The 17,105-nt window shown below is 48.8% G+C and overlaps 1 protein-coding gene across 2 annotated transcripts in view; it reads right to left on the reverse strand.

Annotated features, from left to right (window-relative positions):
- Nucleotides 1-17,105, reverse strand: part of LRRC47 (leucine rich repeat containing 47) — a 377,551-nt gene that overhangs the window by 175,082 nt on the left and 185,364 nt on the right. For both annotated transcript variants that reach the window (XM_069610248.1, XM_069610249.1), the window contains exon 5: nucleotides 1,169-1,271. In XM_069610248.1, the coding sequence (XP_069466349.1) occupies nucleotides 1,169-1,271 (103 nt within the window). The remainder of the gene's footprint in view (nucleotides 1-1,168; nucleotides 1,272-17,105) is intronic.

A 17,105-nucleotide genomic window follows, 5' to 3' on the forward strand; every position in this document is an offset into this window, starting at 1 on the left:
TTCCAGGCAGCAGTGAAGATCAAAACTGTTGAAGGCTCTAAAACTGCACCCAGAGGTGCCTCAGGAGACTAGTGAACCACCTAAATGGGCTACATTATTCCACACATGAAGTTAAGACTTGGTCTTTGCCTGCTGGCACAAAAGCACTCACACTCCCTGGAAGAATCCTGCTGGGTAGTTGGCAGCAAACCACAGTCAAAATCCCAGAAGATGGCAAAGTTTCCTCTGGGATTTGGTCCCCTGTATTCACAAAATAGACAGAATTTGGGAACTGAAGGTTCATCTCATAGTGTGCTCTGGGATACGGTTTTGAAAAACCTTTGGCCTAAGAGCTGGCATTAGTTTAGGAGCTGCTATTCGACCATAACAGGGGTGCCTTGGAACTGCCACTGGTGTGAGTGGGCAGCAGTTTAAGAAGCAGCTGGGTGTTTCCTGAGACTAAGATGCAAATGATGGGTCATCACGACAGGAAGATTAGATGGAACAGAGAAAAGTTGGGCCAGAGGAGGTTTCACTTAGGACTGCACATGCATGATGGTGCCACAGGGAGCGCTTTAAAAAGAATTGGGCCGCATAAAGGCTTTCGTGGCAAATCTGCCATTTTACTGACACAAACGCTTATGGTTAACGTCAGTCTGTGCCACAGGATTAGAAGTGGTTGTATGGTGGTGTAAATCCCAGTTTTTGGGATCTACAGGACTCCATGGGGATTTTCGCCAGATTTACCACAGGGCAGCAATGCCTGATGATGTTTTGAGCTAAAGTGAAGGATCCGCCTACAACTTTGCTGGAGGTGAATCCTCCATTTTATCTCCAAAGTGGGAATTTTAGCGGTGCAGTAAAAAAGGGGCGGCATTGCTTTACCACCCAAAAAAATAATGAAATGACTTATTTTCTTAACTGCACGACCAAGCTCCTAATGAGGTCCATTGTGCGTTACGGTCAAAAGCTTCAGTCACATCCCAGTGGACTGACCACTCAAGAGGATGGACGGAAGGGAACAAGATGCAGAGTATTGTAACATACATGCAATGTACAAATCCAAAAACAATTACTAAAATCTGCAGAATCTTTTTTTAATACATTCTAGAGTAATTGTATGCCATTCCTTCAAGTCTGTATAAAGCTATTCAAATCAATTAAAAAAAGGACACAAAATCTGCGATACCTTAGTCTTTTCGCTGTTGGTTATCGGGGGGAAGGAAATCACATCATTCGCGGCATCTACAAGGCATGGATAGTTTTCCTTTCCATCCAGTAAATGCAGGTACCTTAAGCAGAAAATTTATAAAGTGCATTACAACAAGAACATTCTAAACCATCATTTTCAATACAACATTAATATATATAAATGTTAGTATGTGGCTCTCTAAAATTTCACACTGAACCACAGTAATGAGGGATGTTTTAACTCGTAGGACCTCTAATATTCTCCAGGCCATGAAAAAAGCATGCATATAAACAATACACTCTTACACCAAGTCTGCCCTTCACCACATCTTCAACAGAGCCATCCTCTAAAATTCCCCCCTTCAAATCCCTGCGGAAGAATTCCGCAAAATAGATGGAACACCACGCAGGCTGCTGTGGGGAGGGAAACACCAGAGGATAGCCCTTAAAACCCTGCAACGTTCAGTCTGGGAAGGGGGGATAGGTCTCCCCAACATCCAGGTTTATTACTGGGCGACCCAAATGGCGACAGTCAATGATATTCTGCATGGCAACCCCAGACTCCCGCATATACAGGCGGAAAAAAACGCTAGGCAGGATGTGTCCCCACTCGAAAGTCTCTATGGGAAACAATGTCGCCCCCCTGAGCGCTCGATAGTGGCACAGACGGCACAAATGTGGAAAGAGTCTCAAATATATTGGCTGGGATAATAAAAATCACCCCAGTCCAGCCCATTTGGAACAACGCCCTTCTCACATGACTCAATAGACTTCCGAAATGGGCCGACTGGGCCGCAGCCGATATACACACACTGAAACAAATACTTGTGAATAATCAGCTCACTCCATTTGTCGAATTCTCTAATCAATATGCCCTCCCAGTTACCGAGCGCTACCACTACGAGCAGCTGCACCATGCCCTTTCAGCTCATAGGGATCAATTGACAGACATGCCGGAATGCACGCCTATAGAGCGAAACATAGTTGTAGACAGGGTAGAAAACAAAGTCACCTCCACCATGTACAATGCCATTTCCACTTTTGCCACGACAGAACTATCGAGCCTGAAGCTGAAGTGGGAAGGAGATGTTGGCCCAATACTTCCCGAAGATTGGATCTCAGCCCTGATGCACCCCAGAGATATCGCAATCTCGGCCAGAATCAGACTTATTCAACTAAAGATCCTCCACAGAATATACTACCTGCGTCTAACATTGTATAACTGGGGGAGAGCAACCAATCCCAAATGTCTGCCTTGTAAACAGGAAGAGGGCACCTTCTACCACATCCTATGGCAGTGCACGCACATACAATACTTTTGGGGTAAATGTACTGAAAGACTATCGAGGGTCATGGGACGCCCAATACCGAATGACCCCAAACTACTCCTCCTAGGTATTGAAGAGGAAGGAGAACTATCCCGCTTCGAAAGACTGTTGCTGTCAACATCCGCAGGGATCGCCAAGCGAAACATTGCACAATTGTGGGGGTCAGAAATCTGCCCAAGCTATGACCAATGGTCCGCGGACGTGGATGCGGTCAGTCTGATGGAACGTCGAGTGTATCAAGCAAGGGGCGGCCCTGGCAAAGCGGATAAAATATGGGGAAAATGGGAACAAGTATTATGAGCAAGCAGTGTTTGGGCGAATGAACTGCATTACGTAGCCTTGCCACCAAGCCAGGACTAAACATGAAGAAATGCCTCGCCACCACCCGGATATGAAGCCAGACAATAATGCAGCTGATCTTGTATATGTGTGCCTATCCGCAGTGGATGTGCGTGTGCGTCCCGACAGACTTCAGTTTTCGTGCGCAATGCCCCTTTTCATATGTATGCAAATTTATGTTTTAGTCTTATGTTTAACTTTGTTCTTTTATTCTCTTTGTTTTGATTGGATTGGATATTGCTTGTTTGTATACATGCACAAAAGCCCAATAAAACTTGTTATAAAAAAAAAAACAGCCATCGTCAACACTATTCTGGATCAAAACATTACGAATCCACCCCCCTACTCACCCCATCACTGCCATCAATCCATAAATGTGATGATCACCAGAGCAGTATTTCATGAACATACTTCGAAGTCTCACAGAATTTAAGGAAAGTAGTCATTATCAGTTAATTTTTCCATTGCCCAAATGTGCCATATTTTACTAGCGCGTAAAGCAATTTGTTGCCTTTGTAGGTTTCTTCCAGTTTTGAGCAATGGTCAGTCTGGTCGCTATTAGTAAGTGTGTTATCAAGGTAGCCAGGTGACCCATCATTGAGACGACCTGTCCAGCTTTCAAGTCACCCGAGATTAGGATGTGGGAGTCCGATGGCAATTTAAATCCACTGAATTATTTGATTCTTGAAAATATTTCCTTAAAAATTATTCTTTTTTAAAAAAAAAAAATGACCACATGTGGGCAAACATTCCAATAATCCTGCAATTTCTGCAGCAAAGGAGAGAATATGAGGGATGAATAATATGCAACCAGTGTGGAGCAGAGTGCCACAAAAGCATCTTGTTCACATTCATTTCTAAAGCAAAAAGGAAGGAAAACACTTGTTTCTTGCACCTAGATCTAAAGAACGGAAACAGATTGCTGCATGTGCACCCTCAGACAATGGCACTATGCCCTGTGCCAATGTTATTAAATTAGAGTGCTTCAGAGAGAAATTTCCAAGCACATATCCACATTGAATCATCTGTTGGTGCATACATACACACAACACAGAGCTAGTTTGAAACACTTGTATTGGCCTCACACTTTTATGGCTTTTACACTACAACCATGCATTTCTAGCATAGAACAGAATTATACTTGTCTGCTACGGAGTAGTTGACTCACTGTTTGGCCTCCTACCGAGCAAATAGCTAGATTAGCTTGATTGTATTTATACAGAAGTCTAACACAACCGTTTAACTTAATATCAATAAGAGATAATCATGGGCACAGAGGGATTTGGATTGCGGGTCCACCGTAATATCGCTTTACGCTGATGGACTACTCTATATTTGGGATCCTGAGCAAAACATAGACTCAATGGGGGACGAACAAATTTAAACACAACACTCGGGTTATAAGATAAACTGCAACAAATCTGTGTTATTCCCACTTACGCCAACCACTGAACAGGCCGATTACCTGAGGAGTTCTTACTGGGCCCCTTTACATTTTATATACCTGCAGATTGTTGTCTCTAAGATTCGCCCGTCATCGTATGTCGCCAATCACAAGGTTCATCTACAACAGTTGACTGCTATTGTCGGATCTCATTAATGAAAATGATAGTACTTCCAAAGTTGCTCTACTTGTTTAGTAATATCCCCATATGGCTTGGGCAGAATTCCTTCAACAGGATCAGATCATTGGCAACAACATTTATTTGGAGGGAGAGGGCAGCATGGATTTCCTGGGAGAAGATAACAGCCGTATGAGCAGGGGGGTGGGGGGGACTTGCGGGCCCCAGATTTTGAGCTATAGTACCTGGCTGCTCTGGCTCATTTTGCTGGACACTGGTACTCGACGGGCCACAGGTGGTTCACTTACCACTCTAGTGGTACAGGGCATCACCCCCCCCAATCTGAAATTGGTCATCTTTAGCGACTGGAATATAGACGCCTTCACTTTTGACTCAGTCAGAACTACGGTCAATACTTGGTCGCGAATATTTAGCAAATTGGACATCAAGACACCCTATAACAGGGTGGCCCCTTTGTGGAGTTTCACAGTCATTTCTCCCACATTTGACAAAGACCTTAATATATCCTGGGATGTGCAGGAACAGCTGACCATGAGGTACATGTTCCCGGATGGTGTGTTTGTGTCCCTTACAGACTTCTCCCTAAAGTTATAGGGGGGCCCTATCCGAGTGCTGCAGTACTGCCGCATGAAGGCAGCGTTCCATATACAATGGCCCGCTTTCCCAATTGAGCCGGAAACTCATGTGTGTTACGACGATGGTGACTGCCGATGGGGTTAGACATGGGTGTCCAGGATGTATAACTTACTTCACACTCGCCAGAAGTCGATAAACGCGATGCACGCCAGGTGGGAAGCAGACAATAGGATACCACTGAAGGACGATAAATGGAGCAGATAAAGCCAGCAAACCAAAATAGTATTAATGAATGCAGGCCTCCAATTGACGCAATGTAAGATACTAACCCATTTAAATTATACCCTAGCAAACTAGTGAAGTTTTCCTTCAGAAATCCCACCACTGATGGCGCCGCTCAAACACTTGCTGGGAGATATAGGTAAGGTTTCTATCGTCACACGACATTTCATCAATATCGCTTGTGCCATTGCAAAGAAATGCATTCTCAAGCACTGGACGTGGCAACAAACCAGTAATGATGAATGGTTGCAACAATTGGTATTCGCCAATAATAAGGAAGACTGTATCTGGAAAAATCCAATAGCGAAGAGGCAGATGGGAGACGAGACCCTGCGAAATCAACCAGTCTGCAAAATGTGAATTGGAATGCATTGTTCATGCAACAGAAAGTTTCTTACTGCATTGACACTCTGTTTCAACATTATGAACACTCTGTACGGCTTATTGGGTGGTCTTGCATTAACTGCTTGTTTTAGGACTGTCTAAGAAATAAAGGATAAAAAAAAAGAATAATGTAAAAAAGAAAATGGAAAATGTGCTCTTTACTCACAATTTCATTCAACCAAAATCCTCATACTAAGTCACCCTGAATACCGCACTAGCTTCCTCGCTGGCCTTCTACTTCTCCTTGCTTGCCAACAAATAAAAATGTGCATACATACCCTCTATTTACTCCCCACTTACCAAACATTGCACACATGCCATGTTGGGTGGTTTCACATTTCTATTACTTTGGCCTCAAATCCATCATGGACTTGCACCCTCCTCCCCACTCCAATATGCTCCTTAATCTCTGAGTTTTCTGACCACTCCATGGATTTGCTCCCTTCCATGCCTTCTCCCTCCTTGTCCTGCCAACAGAATGCACTACTCCCACATCAAAAGCCTCTCCTTTCAATGGGCACTGTAGGTTCACCTTCAGAGGCTTAACGATTACTCTCTGTTGAGACTGTTGCCTGTCAAAGCACTCAATCTCTGACTAGTCTGTCTATACATGAACTGCATTCAGGACCCTGTTCATATTGACTTCCCTGAAGACTGTTTTGTATGTTTTGTCCAGTCCCTGATCTACGTATTGTAAGTAAAGCATGGTATCAAACAGTGAAGCCAGACAAGTGATCACAGCTCAAGGGTGTCTATTGAACTTCAATGGGTTGGTTGAATTCCTATCTGTACCTAGATCTAAAGATCGGAGCAAGCTATGACCATCTAATAAAAATAACGCAGTCTGGTATGGATTCACATGCTCATGAATATAACCCGTCGCCAGGCTGGGAATCCTCGGTACAGAAAAAAAATCAGTATCAGTTTCGTTTCTGATCTGTCTTTCCTAGTAGTAACCAATCACTGATCTCTGGGTCATACTGCCCACAGCCAATGACTGCCCTCTCCCCAAGCCCCGCCTCCGGCAGCCATCCTCAGATTTGATAGCACGTAAAGTGGCAGTATGACCAAGTGAAGAGCCGCAAAGGGGTAGGCGGGAGGGTTCGCATGTGAATCCATGCCAGACCCATGCTGGAGAACAACAGTTACAGGTAAGTAACTTGTTCCTTCTCCAGCATGGGGTCTGGCATGGATTCACATGCTCAAGAAAATAAGATTACATAGCAGTACACACATGCACAACCACGGGAGGTGGCAAAAGGCTCAACAGTAAGCAATACATAAATTCAACATTAAGCAACTCTTACCTCCTCACCAGGCCCTTCAGGCGAACAGGTTGCGCAGCACTGCTTGGCCGACCCTGGACTCCTCCCTGGAATCCCGATCGACGCAGTAGAATTTCGTGAAGGTGTGCGTCGACCTCCACGTAGCAGCCCTGCAGATGTCCAGCAGGGGCACACTAGACAGGAACGCCGTGGTAGCAGCGATCGCTCTGGTCGAATCGGCTCTCGGACGGCCGAGCAGCGGTCGGTTTGCTTTATACAGCCGGAGAGCCATCTGGAAATGGAAGCCTTCGAGAGAGCCTTCCCTTGATTCACAGGTTCAAAGTTCACAAAAAGCTGCGATGTCTTCCGAAAACTCTTTGTGCGGTCCACGTAGAACTTCAGCGTTCTAGCTACATCCAGCGAGTGCAAAGTCCTCTCGGCCGGCGACTAAGGCGACGAGAAGAAAACTGGTAACACCAAGGGCTCGTTGAGGTGGAAGTCCGACGGCACCTTGGCCATGAAGGAGAGATACGTCCTGAGCACCACCCTCGTGTCATGAAAAGTCAAGTATGGAGGCTTGCAAGATGGGGCCTGAATCTCTCCCACGCGCCGTGTGGAGGTGATGGCCACAAGAAAAGCTGTTTTCCACGATTGGAACTTCAACGGTGCCGTATGCATAGGCTCGAAAGGGGCCCCCCCCCCCATGAGCGTAGTCAGCACCACGTTGAGCTCCCACGCCGGGGCTGGGGCCTTCACCGGCGGGAACGAGCAGAATAGTCCCTTCATAAATTCCTTCACCAGGTGATGAGACCACAAGGCCACCCGTCCTGTTGTCCTGGTGTATCTGGAGATGGCAGCCAGATTTATTTTGGAGGCATGAGCTAGTCCAGCTTTGGCCAACGACAGTAGGTACGGCAGTACTTTAGGGGCCGTAATCCATATAGGGTTAATCTTCTGTGCCCGGCACCAGACAGAGAACCTCTTCCATTTGTGTCCGTAACACTTGAGAGTTGAGGATGCCCTGGCCTTTGCAAGAACCTCTCTGCAGTCGGCCAGTATATCGTATCCTCCAAACTCTAGTGCTGCAGGAGCCAGGCCTGCAAGTTCAGCAACTTCGGGTCGTGATGAAGCATGGCGCCTCCTTCTCTGGAGAGAAGATCCGCGTCCACGGGCAGTTTGACTGGTGGGGACACCAATAAGTCCAGAAGGTCCGGGAACCAGATCTGTCTCGGCCACGCCGGTGCGACGAGGATCATCCTGCACCGGGACCTCTTGAGCTGGTTGACGAGCCGGAGTAGCAGTGGCAATGGCGGGAAAGCATAGAGGAACAGGTTGTCCGAGGGGAACGAGAAAGCCCCATGCTCCTCGGTTGGGGGAACCTGCTGGCGAACCATTGGCACTTGGAGTTCGTTGCTGGCGCGAATAGATCGACCTGGGTCGGCCCCACAGCCTGAAGAGTCAATCCACTTGATCCTGGCGCAGATCCCACTCGTGGCACGAGCGCAGCTCCCTGCTGAGTGAGTCGGCGATGGGGTTCTTTATCCCTGCCAGATGAAAAGGTACCAGAAACATCCCCTGGTCGACGGCCCAGTGCCACAGATCCTGGGCTTCCTTGGACAGGGCTGGGGATCTGGTTCCACCCTGCTTCCTGATGTAGAACATTGTGGTAGTGCTGTCGGTGAAGATCCTCACCACCTTGCCCTTGAGGGATGGAAGAAAGGACCTGAGGGCCCAAAACACTGCGCGAAGCTCCAGAATGTTGATATGAAGCTGTTTTTCCTCCGGGAGCCAAGGCCTCTCGCGTGGAGATCTCCGGTATGCACTGCCCACCCTTCCAGGGAGGCATCCATCGTCACCTGGTGAGCTGGGGTCTGAAAGTCTGCGCCCGCCATCAGATGAGTGCTGGTGCCCCACCACCGGATCGCTCGGAAGGTCTCGTTGAGCGGTATCCTGTCCTCGAAGCTGCCAGTCACCTGGATCCAGCGTAGGTCGAGGAACTCTTGCAGTGAACGCATTCGAAGTCTGCACAGGCGTACCAGATAGATGCAGGAGGACATCATCCCGAGAAGGGATTTGATGGATCTTACCATGGCTACGTCCGTGGCTAGCAGGCGTTGCACCAGCCGTGCCACTGTGTCAAGCTTGGCTCCCAGAAACAGCGCGACCTGCGAAAGGACCAGGTGGGATTTGGGGAAGTTGGAGAACCCCAGGTCTGCAAGTAGCTGGACGGTCTTCGCTGTGTGTTCTATGGCGAGCTCCCTTGTCCTTGCTCGGATGAGCCAGTCGTCCAGGTAGGGATAGACGTGGATCCCTTGTAGGCGTAGCCACGCCGCCACCGGTGCTAGGCACTTGGTGAATACCCTGGGTGCCGACTTTAATCGGAACAGGAGGGCATTGAACTGGTAGTGCCGTCCTTGGAACACGAATCTGAGGAACTTCTGGTGTCCTTTTAGAATGGGGATGTGGAAGAAGGCATCCTCCAAGTCCAACTATGACAGGAAATCGTCGTCCTCCAGCTGTCCCAGCACGTGCTGTAGGGTGCCCATCCGGAACTTCTGGCTTTGTACTTGTTCAATCGCCGCAGGTCCAGGATGGGACGCCAACCTCCTGCCTTCTTGGTGGTTTTCCTTCCTGGCCCCGGGTGGCACGCGAGGGCACTTCTTTAAAAACTCTAGGGCATGCCCCTGGGCCAGGGTTTCCAGCACCCAACAGTCAGTGGAGATGGACTTCCACACGCTGACTAACTTCGCCAGCCGGCCTCCCACCGGGGTGCTTCGGTGGGGGCCCGACGCCACGGTCGGTTCAGTCCTGTTTCGAGGCCGCCTCGTCGCCTTGACCACCCTGGCAATGACAGCGGGAACCTCCAGACTTGCCCCGTCCTCTATAGGACTCCTGCGATGATGAACGGGCCGCTTGACAGTAGGTAGAGGAGCCGCTGCCGGAACCTTTGGAGGCCCCTTGCTTGCCTCTGGTGTTCCGAAAGGACGGCCATCGTTGCTGGAGAACTCCCAGGGCCCGGGCTGTCTCCATGTCCGTTTTGATGGCTTGTAGGGACTCATCGACTGTCTTCCCAAACAGGTTGTTCCCGTCGAAGGGCATGTCCAACACTTTGGCTTGTACGTCCTGGCGGAAATCCGTCGCCTTAAGCCATCCGCGCCGTCTGAGGCAAACACTGTTGCCCAACTGGCGGAAACCGGTGTCTGCGATGTCCGTCGCCACCGTTATGGCGTGGTCCGACGCCACCTCGCCTTCTTGCAAGATTTCCAGGGCTTCTGCCCTCTTGTCGTCCGACAGGAAGTCCAACAAGGGAGCGATTTTATACCAAAGTTCCCTGTCGTAACGGGCAATGATAGCAAAGGTGTTGGCCGCCTTAATCGTCGTCGCCGCCGACGTGATGACTCGTCATCCCATCGTGTCGAGCTTCTTTCCCTCGCCGTCTGGCGGTGAAGTCGATGCCGATGACCCCCCCCCCCCCCCACCTTCTTGCTGGCCGCCGCCAAGACGACTGAATCCGGGGTCGGCTGTGCTCTAAGGCATAGAGGGGCCGTGTCAGGGACCCGGTACTTCTTTCCGTATCGGTCCCTTTTTGCCGGCGTCATGGACGGGTTCTTGAGGAGGGAGAGCCCCTCGTCCCAGATGTCATCCAGTAGAGGTAGCGCGAGGACCGTCTTCCTCTTGGTCTCTCGACATTGATAGAGGAACCCCTCCTTTTCTTCGGTGCAGAGCTGGAAAAGCTTGGATGCCCTGGAGATCATCGCATGGAAGGATCCAATCTAATCAGGCGGGGACGCCGGGGGGGGGGGGGGGGGGGGGAGACGGGCTCTACCTCATCGTCGCCAGCCTCGTTGTCCGTGCCAGGCGTGGCTGTGTCCGTGCCCGTGTCATCCCCGCGGACCGTGGATGGGGAGGAGGGTTGAGCAGGCCTCGAGGGCTGGAAGGGTGTAGGAGGATGGGTTCCTTTCCTCTTGGGTGGTGGACTTCCCGACGGGCCTGCCCCTGGCTCCTCCGTCAGGGCTAAAGGCAATCTAGTCCTTATTTCATAGCATAAGGATTGAATTGCCATCAAAATGGCCGCAGGGTTGTCCTGCGGCACTGGCTGCGACAGGCGTGACGGTTGGTCTGGGGTCCCGTCGGCGCCGCCGTCGCTTTCGTCGTCCCACTCGTCGGGATGCCTCCCGACGGGCTGGTCCTCCTCCATGCCCGCGTCGTGGCTCTCAGGGATTTCGACAAGTTCCTCCTCGGAGGCTGTGTCTGAATCCATGACGGCCACTGCCCCCCCCCTTCTTTCTCCGCCGGGGGCTTCGTGGAGGTTCTTTCGATGGGCTTGAAAGATGCCTCCCTCTGAGGTGGCAGGGAGATTCAGGGCCCCAAGGCCACTACCACAGGTGTAACCTCCGCAGGCTGCGCCAGGGTTGCCGCGACCTTCTCGATAGAGGCCTTGGTTGGGTGAATCAAGGCCTTAGTCACCGACTGCGTGCTTGTGGCCTTCACCTTGGGGGGAGGGCTCCCCGCCTCGCTTCCCATCAGCTGAAATCTTCGAGATCGGCCGGGGCCTCTCCAGAAGCTTGGCCGGGTTCTCGGATTTCCTCTTACTCGAGCCAGAGAGTTGGCTCATGGCCGATGGCGCCGGGGAGGATGCGCCCTACCTGGCAGCCGAGGAGCCCGACCGTTCGGCGCCCGCGGACTCGCGGTGCTTAGCCTTCTGTTGGGCCCCCGTCGCCGGTGCGTCCTCACAGGACTTAGAAGACCGCTCAGATTTCTTCTTTTTCTTTTCACCTGACGGGCACTTTCCCTCCAGCCAGTTGGCGAGACAAAGATGGCGGTCCCTCATGGTCCACTCCGACATGTTCCCGCAAAACACACAGTCATCCTCCACGTGCGTTTTGTCCTCGTGAAGACAGTAGAGGCATAAGGAATGCTCGTCTTCCTTGAACACATTCTGCAGCCTGCATCCAGGGCAGGCCCTGAACAGCTTCCCGGGCGTCGAGCTCCCTTTCTCCTGGGCCATGTCCGGGGTAGGCCTCAGAAATTTCTGGAATCCTCCAAAAGCGTCGTTCGACAAAATCTTCACCCTTGAGGGGCGTAGAAACTTCCGAAACGGGTCCCCGTTGATCGGATGTAAAGACGGTGGAGCTAGAGGCTCAATTTAACCAAAAAATGAGAAATTCTCTTTGAAAAAGCGCAAAAACGCAGCAAAAGCTTGAGAGCTATAGCACGAGGACTCCCAACACTTGAATGTGCGGTAAAAATCTGAGGATGGCTGCCGGAGGCGGGGCTTAGGGAGAGGGCAGTCATTGGCTGTGGGCAGTATGACCCAGAGATCAGTGATTGGTTACTACTAGGAAAGACAGATCAGAAACGAAACTGGATACTGATTTTTTTCTGTACCGAGGATTCCCAGCCTGACGATGGGGAATATTCATGAGCATGTGAATCCATGCCAGACCCCATGCTGGAGAAAAATGGCTATACTAATAAGCCTATTGCCAAATCTTCCTTCTAAATACAAAATGGTGTGAGATAAGAAAAGAAAAAAAAAGTGTTGAAGAAATAATAGGTCAAGATAGTTGAGCAGTTGGCTTCCCTTACCCACGTTTTCAGCACGGGGCAAGGTGGCCCTTTCGAACTTCACACACACACACACACACACACTGTCTTCTCTGCCACAAGGATACACTTCAAAGCAAAAGTTATCAGGGCCTTTTGCCAAAGCTTCTTTTCTAATAACAGTCTCTTACTGCAGAGGGCCCGTCCCAACAAAAAAGCACCAACGTTCCTTTCTTATTAGGGTTTTCACATGTACAAGTTCTCGTTTTCAATATTCATCATGAATCTCTCTCCTTCAGGCTTGGACCCCTTTATACCACAATGTTCACAGCTTGTCTCCCCCATTCGGGCTCAGACCATACAATCTAATTTTCTACGTTCTCCTCCTGATATCAAAAATCGAAGACTGTATTGCTTAAAAGTCGCAGGACCACTTCGATTCACTTCACACAATCTTCTTACTTTAGTTTCTGCTTCTTCTTGGCTGGATACTGTTACAGAGACCTTCGATCGAGTACCCATGTGGCGCAGGACCAATGTCACTGGTATCCTATCTTTCTTAAAGTTCAAACATTCATCATCAAGTTTAGCTTTACTTGCATCTTTCATCACACGCATTTAACAATGTCCGTTCCTTCGCTCGTTATACAATGTTGCCGCTTGCAACCTTGACTTCAACACAGACCGGTCTTGCATCAGCCTCCCCAACACACCGGCTGTGTTGATCTTTTGGGTGCTACTTTGTTCTTGGAGCCAAGGACATTACCATGTCGGCTGCTGCGCCTCGCCGACTTGGTCAGCTGCACAGGACGGCCTCTGGTATCTCCCACACACAAAGCAGGAATGTTTAGTCTGGTTTCCTGGCCTTACGTTTTCTGATCTACAAGGTTTTTTGAAAGTAATGGTTTCCTGTCGGAAAGGCCGAGGTTATCTCCCCCCGTTCAGCTGCCTTCTCGAAACTGCTACTCCTTCCTGTGCTTTGCCCCGCAAGAGTGTGCTCTTGTGCTCAGTCTTTTATCCACGTGGGGAAGTTTAATGGAAGTCAGGTGTGAGTGACTGTCAGTAATTGCCCGACTTTGTCTGACCATAGTAGCAGGACATGTCAGGTACACTGCTATTCTATTTAGCTTTTGTAAAGCGCTAGCTCGCTCGCAGGCCTCAGAGCGCTAGCAAAAAAACATAGAACAGACAAAAATTAACATGGTACATAGAAGAATCAATACGTATCCATTTACAGTGCCTATAAGTCCGTGAGTCTAACGAGATAGTCAAAGCGGAGAGGTCTAATCACCTCTGCCGACAAACAAACTGGTTTTGATGGATTTCTAAATGGAGCATATGACAGTAGTTGCCTAGATGCAATTGGTAGGTCATTCCAGACCTTCGACCTCCATGCATTGAAGCCAAGCTCTCCAAAAGGCATTTTCTTAGTATGATCTTGTAAGTACCGGGGAGCGGTACAAGCAAGGCACTTGTAGACAAGACAATAGGCCTTAAACTGGATCCTTTGGGCCATGGGAAGCCAATGTAAGTTCCTGTGCGCATTAGTCACATTTATTTATTAGCATTTTTAAAGCGCTCACACAGCCCGCGGGCATCGAGGCACTGTTACATTGTTTTGTTTGTGTAATTTTTTTTTTGTCTTAGTTGTGTATTTATAAAGCGCTTAAATACCCAGAGGTTTCTAAGCGCGGACCCGGGGATCGAACCTGTGTTGCTTCGTGTCGTCTTGCTTCCAAGGTGAACACGTTGCCGCTGAGCCATCCTCCCGGGACGCACATGATCTCTACGCCCTATCCCGCAGATGGCCCTGACTGCACTGTTTTGCAAGGTTTGCAGTTTCTTTATATTGGTGGAGGTGGTGCCCGTCAATCCATTGCAGTAATCCAACCTCAAGTTGATGGTAGCTATGGCTATTAAGGCTCGATTTTCTATTGAAAGATAGGGCCCAATCTGCCATAGCAGATAAATGAAATGAGTGCAGCTGGAGTTTATGTACGCAACATGTCTGTCAAGGTTGCAATCAAAGATTACTCCCAAGGTTTTGACTTTAATGGAGACCTCGACAGTAGCGCCTCCAACTTGAAAGGCACTGTAGCGAGAGTCAAGAGACTTAGGCTTAGCCGCACTGCCCACCATCAAAATGTCTTTGTCATTAAGGGATAGGAAGTTGCCAGTCATCCAAGCCTTAATGACGGAAAAGACTTAAGAAACCAGCTCTGCATCTTCTTCATAGGAGCCTGCAAGTTCCAGGACTATATGTGTGTCGTCAGCAAAGTTAGCATAGCTGACTCCCATACTGTCCAAAAGGTCGAAGAATAGCTTGGAGTAAATGTTGTAGAGTAGTGAGAACACGCTAGAGTCCTGTTGCACTCCACAGTTGAGGACCTCTGACTTACAGTCTCCATGAGCTACCCTGGCCCTCTTTGGTCCCAAAAAGGAACTGAACCAATCTATGGCAGACTTGGAGCATCTGCCCACTTCAGCTAGCCTGTCCGCCAACCTCCCATGAACAACAAGATCAAAGGCGGCGGACAGGTCCAGCAGCAGCAGCATAGCCACTCTGCATTTGTCTACTAGCTCTCAAAGCATAGATTTAATATCTATGAGTGCAGTCTCTGTACCACGGTTTTTCCAGAACCCGGATTGTCTACTAGACAATAGACCTTGCTTCTCGACAAATGTATTATATTGTGAGCAAGCAATTTTGTCCATAACCTTCAGAAGAAATGGAACATTGGCTATTGGGCAATATTTTAAGGGGCTCTGCGGATCCAACCCCTCTTTTTTCAAGAGGGGGGTGATCCAGACTACCTTAATGCTTTCAGGAACAACCCCTTCCACAAAGGAGCGATTTACAATAGCAGTAACAGAAGTTGCTATGCTAGGAAAGAATTTCTTAAACATGGTTTACAAGTGGTAGGTTTTAATTTTTCCACAGTTGACCGTACATCCTCAACTGTAACCTGCCTGAAGGTAAATAACTCCGAATTACTCTCATCAACACTGGTGATCTGATTTTGTACAGCAGGGGAGGCGACAGTCGCCTGGTAATCAATGGGGTAAGATGCTATAGTCTTTGGTGTTGTCTAACCTTAAGTGTGAAACAGTCATGGATTTTTTTGGCATCATGCGTCGTTCACCTGTATGATATATTTTATTTATATTGCGCTCGTGTTTCAGAGCGCGAGGTTCCTGAACTTTCCCTTTTAGCTCTAGATCCAGCACCCAATATACGTTCCTCCAGAGTATCTTTTTTGGCTGCCAAGAGAATATTCTTATTATGTTTGGCTGCCTCTTTATAAAGGGCCAATGTGTTTATTGGGAACTTTCAGCCAACTTTTTTTCGGCAGCTCTTAGTATGACGAGCTGAAGAAAACCAGTAAATTGCACTTGGATGTAGATCTTTCCTTCCGTAACTTGCTTTAAGAGGCGCTAGCTTATAATAGTCCTGATTAAGAATACTGCGCAAGTGGGATGTAAAGGAATCTAGCAAGCTGGATTCATCAATTGCAGAGACTAAAGGCAAACATATACGGGAAAATGCCCCACGAGTAACTTTGCTGGTGGTTCTACACATTTAATGCATACACAAGCTTTCTTCACCATAATATCAGATGTAACAAGGGAAAAGGAGATGACATGGTGATCCGACCAGCGGCAGGTTTTGACCTCTTTGCCTCCGAGTGAAAACAACTGGTTTCTAGACAGAATCCAGTCTAAAGTATTCCCCCCTTGATGGGTGGCGGTGCGGACGTTGTTTAAAGCCCAAATTTGCCAAGAGGCTCAACATGGAGCATGCCTCTAAATCCATGGTATTGTTAGCCCACAGATTAAAATCTCCCGCCACTATAAATGAAGTTAGGGGTTTGATAAGGGGAACCAGAAAGGCCAAAAATTGTTAGCGAAAATCTTCAAGGGCAATTGCAGGGGGCCGATAAAGAATTAGAAGGCGGAGGGTAGTAGTAGGATTAAAAGAGTTTGACTAACAAACCCTCACATGGAATCTTTAAAAATAATAGCAACACCTCCTCCCTTCTGACCATTCCAGTATGTATGTATGGCTCTATACCCCACTGCAGTGGCAAGTTGAAGAGTGTTGATTTGAATCGCATAGCCAGGTCTCAGTGAGGAGCAATTATATCCACTTCTGCTGACACAATATTGTCAGCTATCTCGGTAGCAGGCCCTACTAAAGAATGGGTGTTAAGCAACACTGTTTTCAATGAGGTACAGTTCGCACTTACAGCATTCACTGGTGTAATACTACCATCCTCCTCCATTACATTGCTGGCAGGCTCATCCGTGCCCATCCCAAGCCGGGTGACCTCCCCTGTTGATATACTTAAGGGGCAGGGGCGGAGGGGGAGGCGAGGTTCGAATTGGGCCGAAAAAATGACGAAAAGTCCTGTGTTTCTGCACGCAATCTAAAATGCTGGTTCAGCTGGATGCGCCTGATCAAGTCGCTGCGAGAAATGATATACTTGCGACAAAGATGTTAGTGGCTAGAGATATGTAAATAAAAACAACTCACCTCAACCAAAGGAGACTAATGTCCCCAGTCTATCCTCCCATACACCAACCAGCACTAACCGGGCCGTAGCACCAGGCGCGTTTGCGCCTGCGTTGCA

The sequence above is a fragment of the Ambystoma mexicanum genome, chromosome 8 (genome assembly GCF_040938575.1).
Source record: "Ambystoma mexicanum isolate Mex_15411 chromosome 8, UKY_AmexF1_1, whole genome shotgun sequence".
Classification (NCBI taxonomy): Eukaryota; Metazoa; Chordata; class Amphibia; order Caudata; family Ambystomatidae; genus Ambystoma; species Ambystoma mexicanum.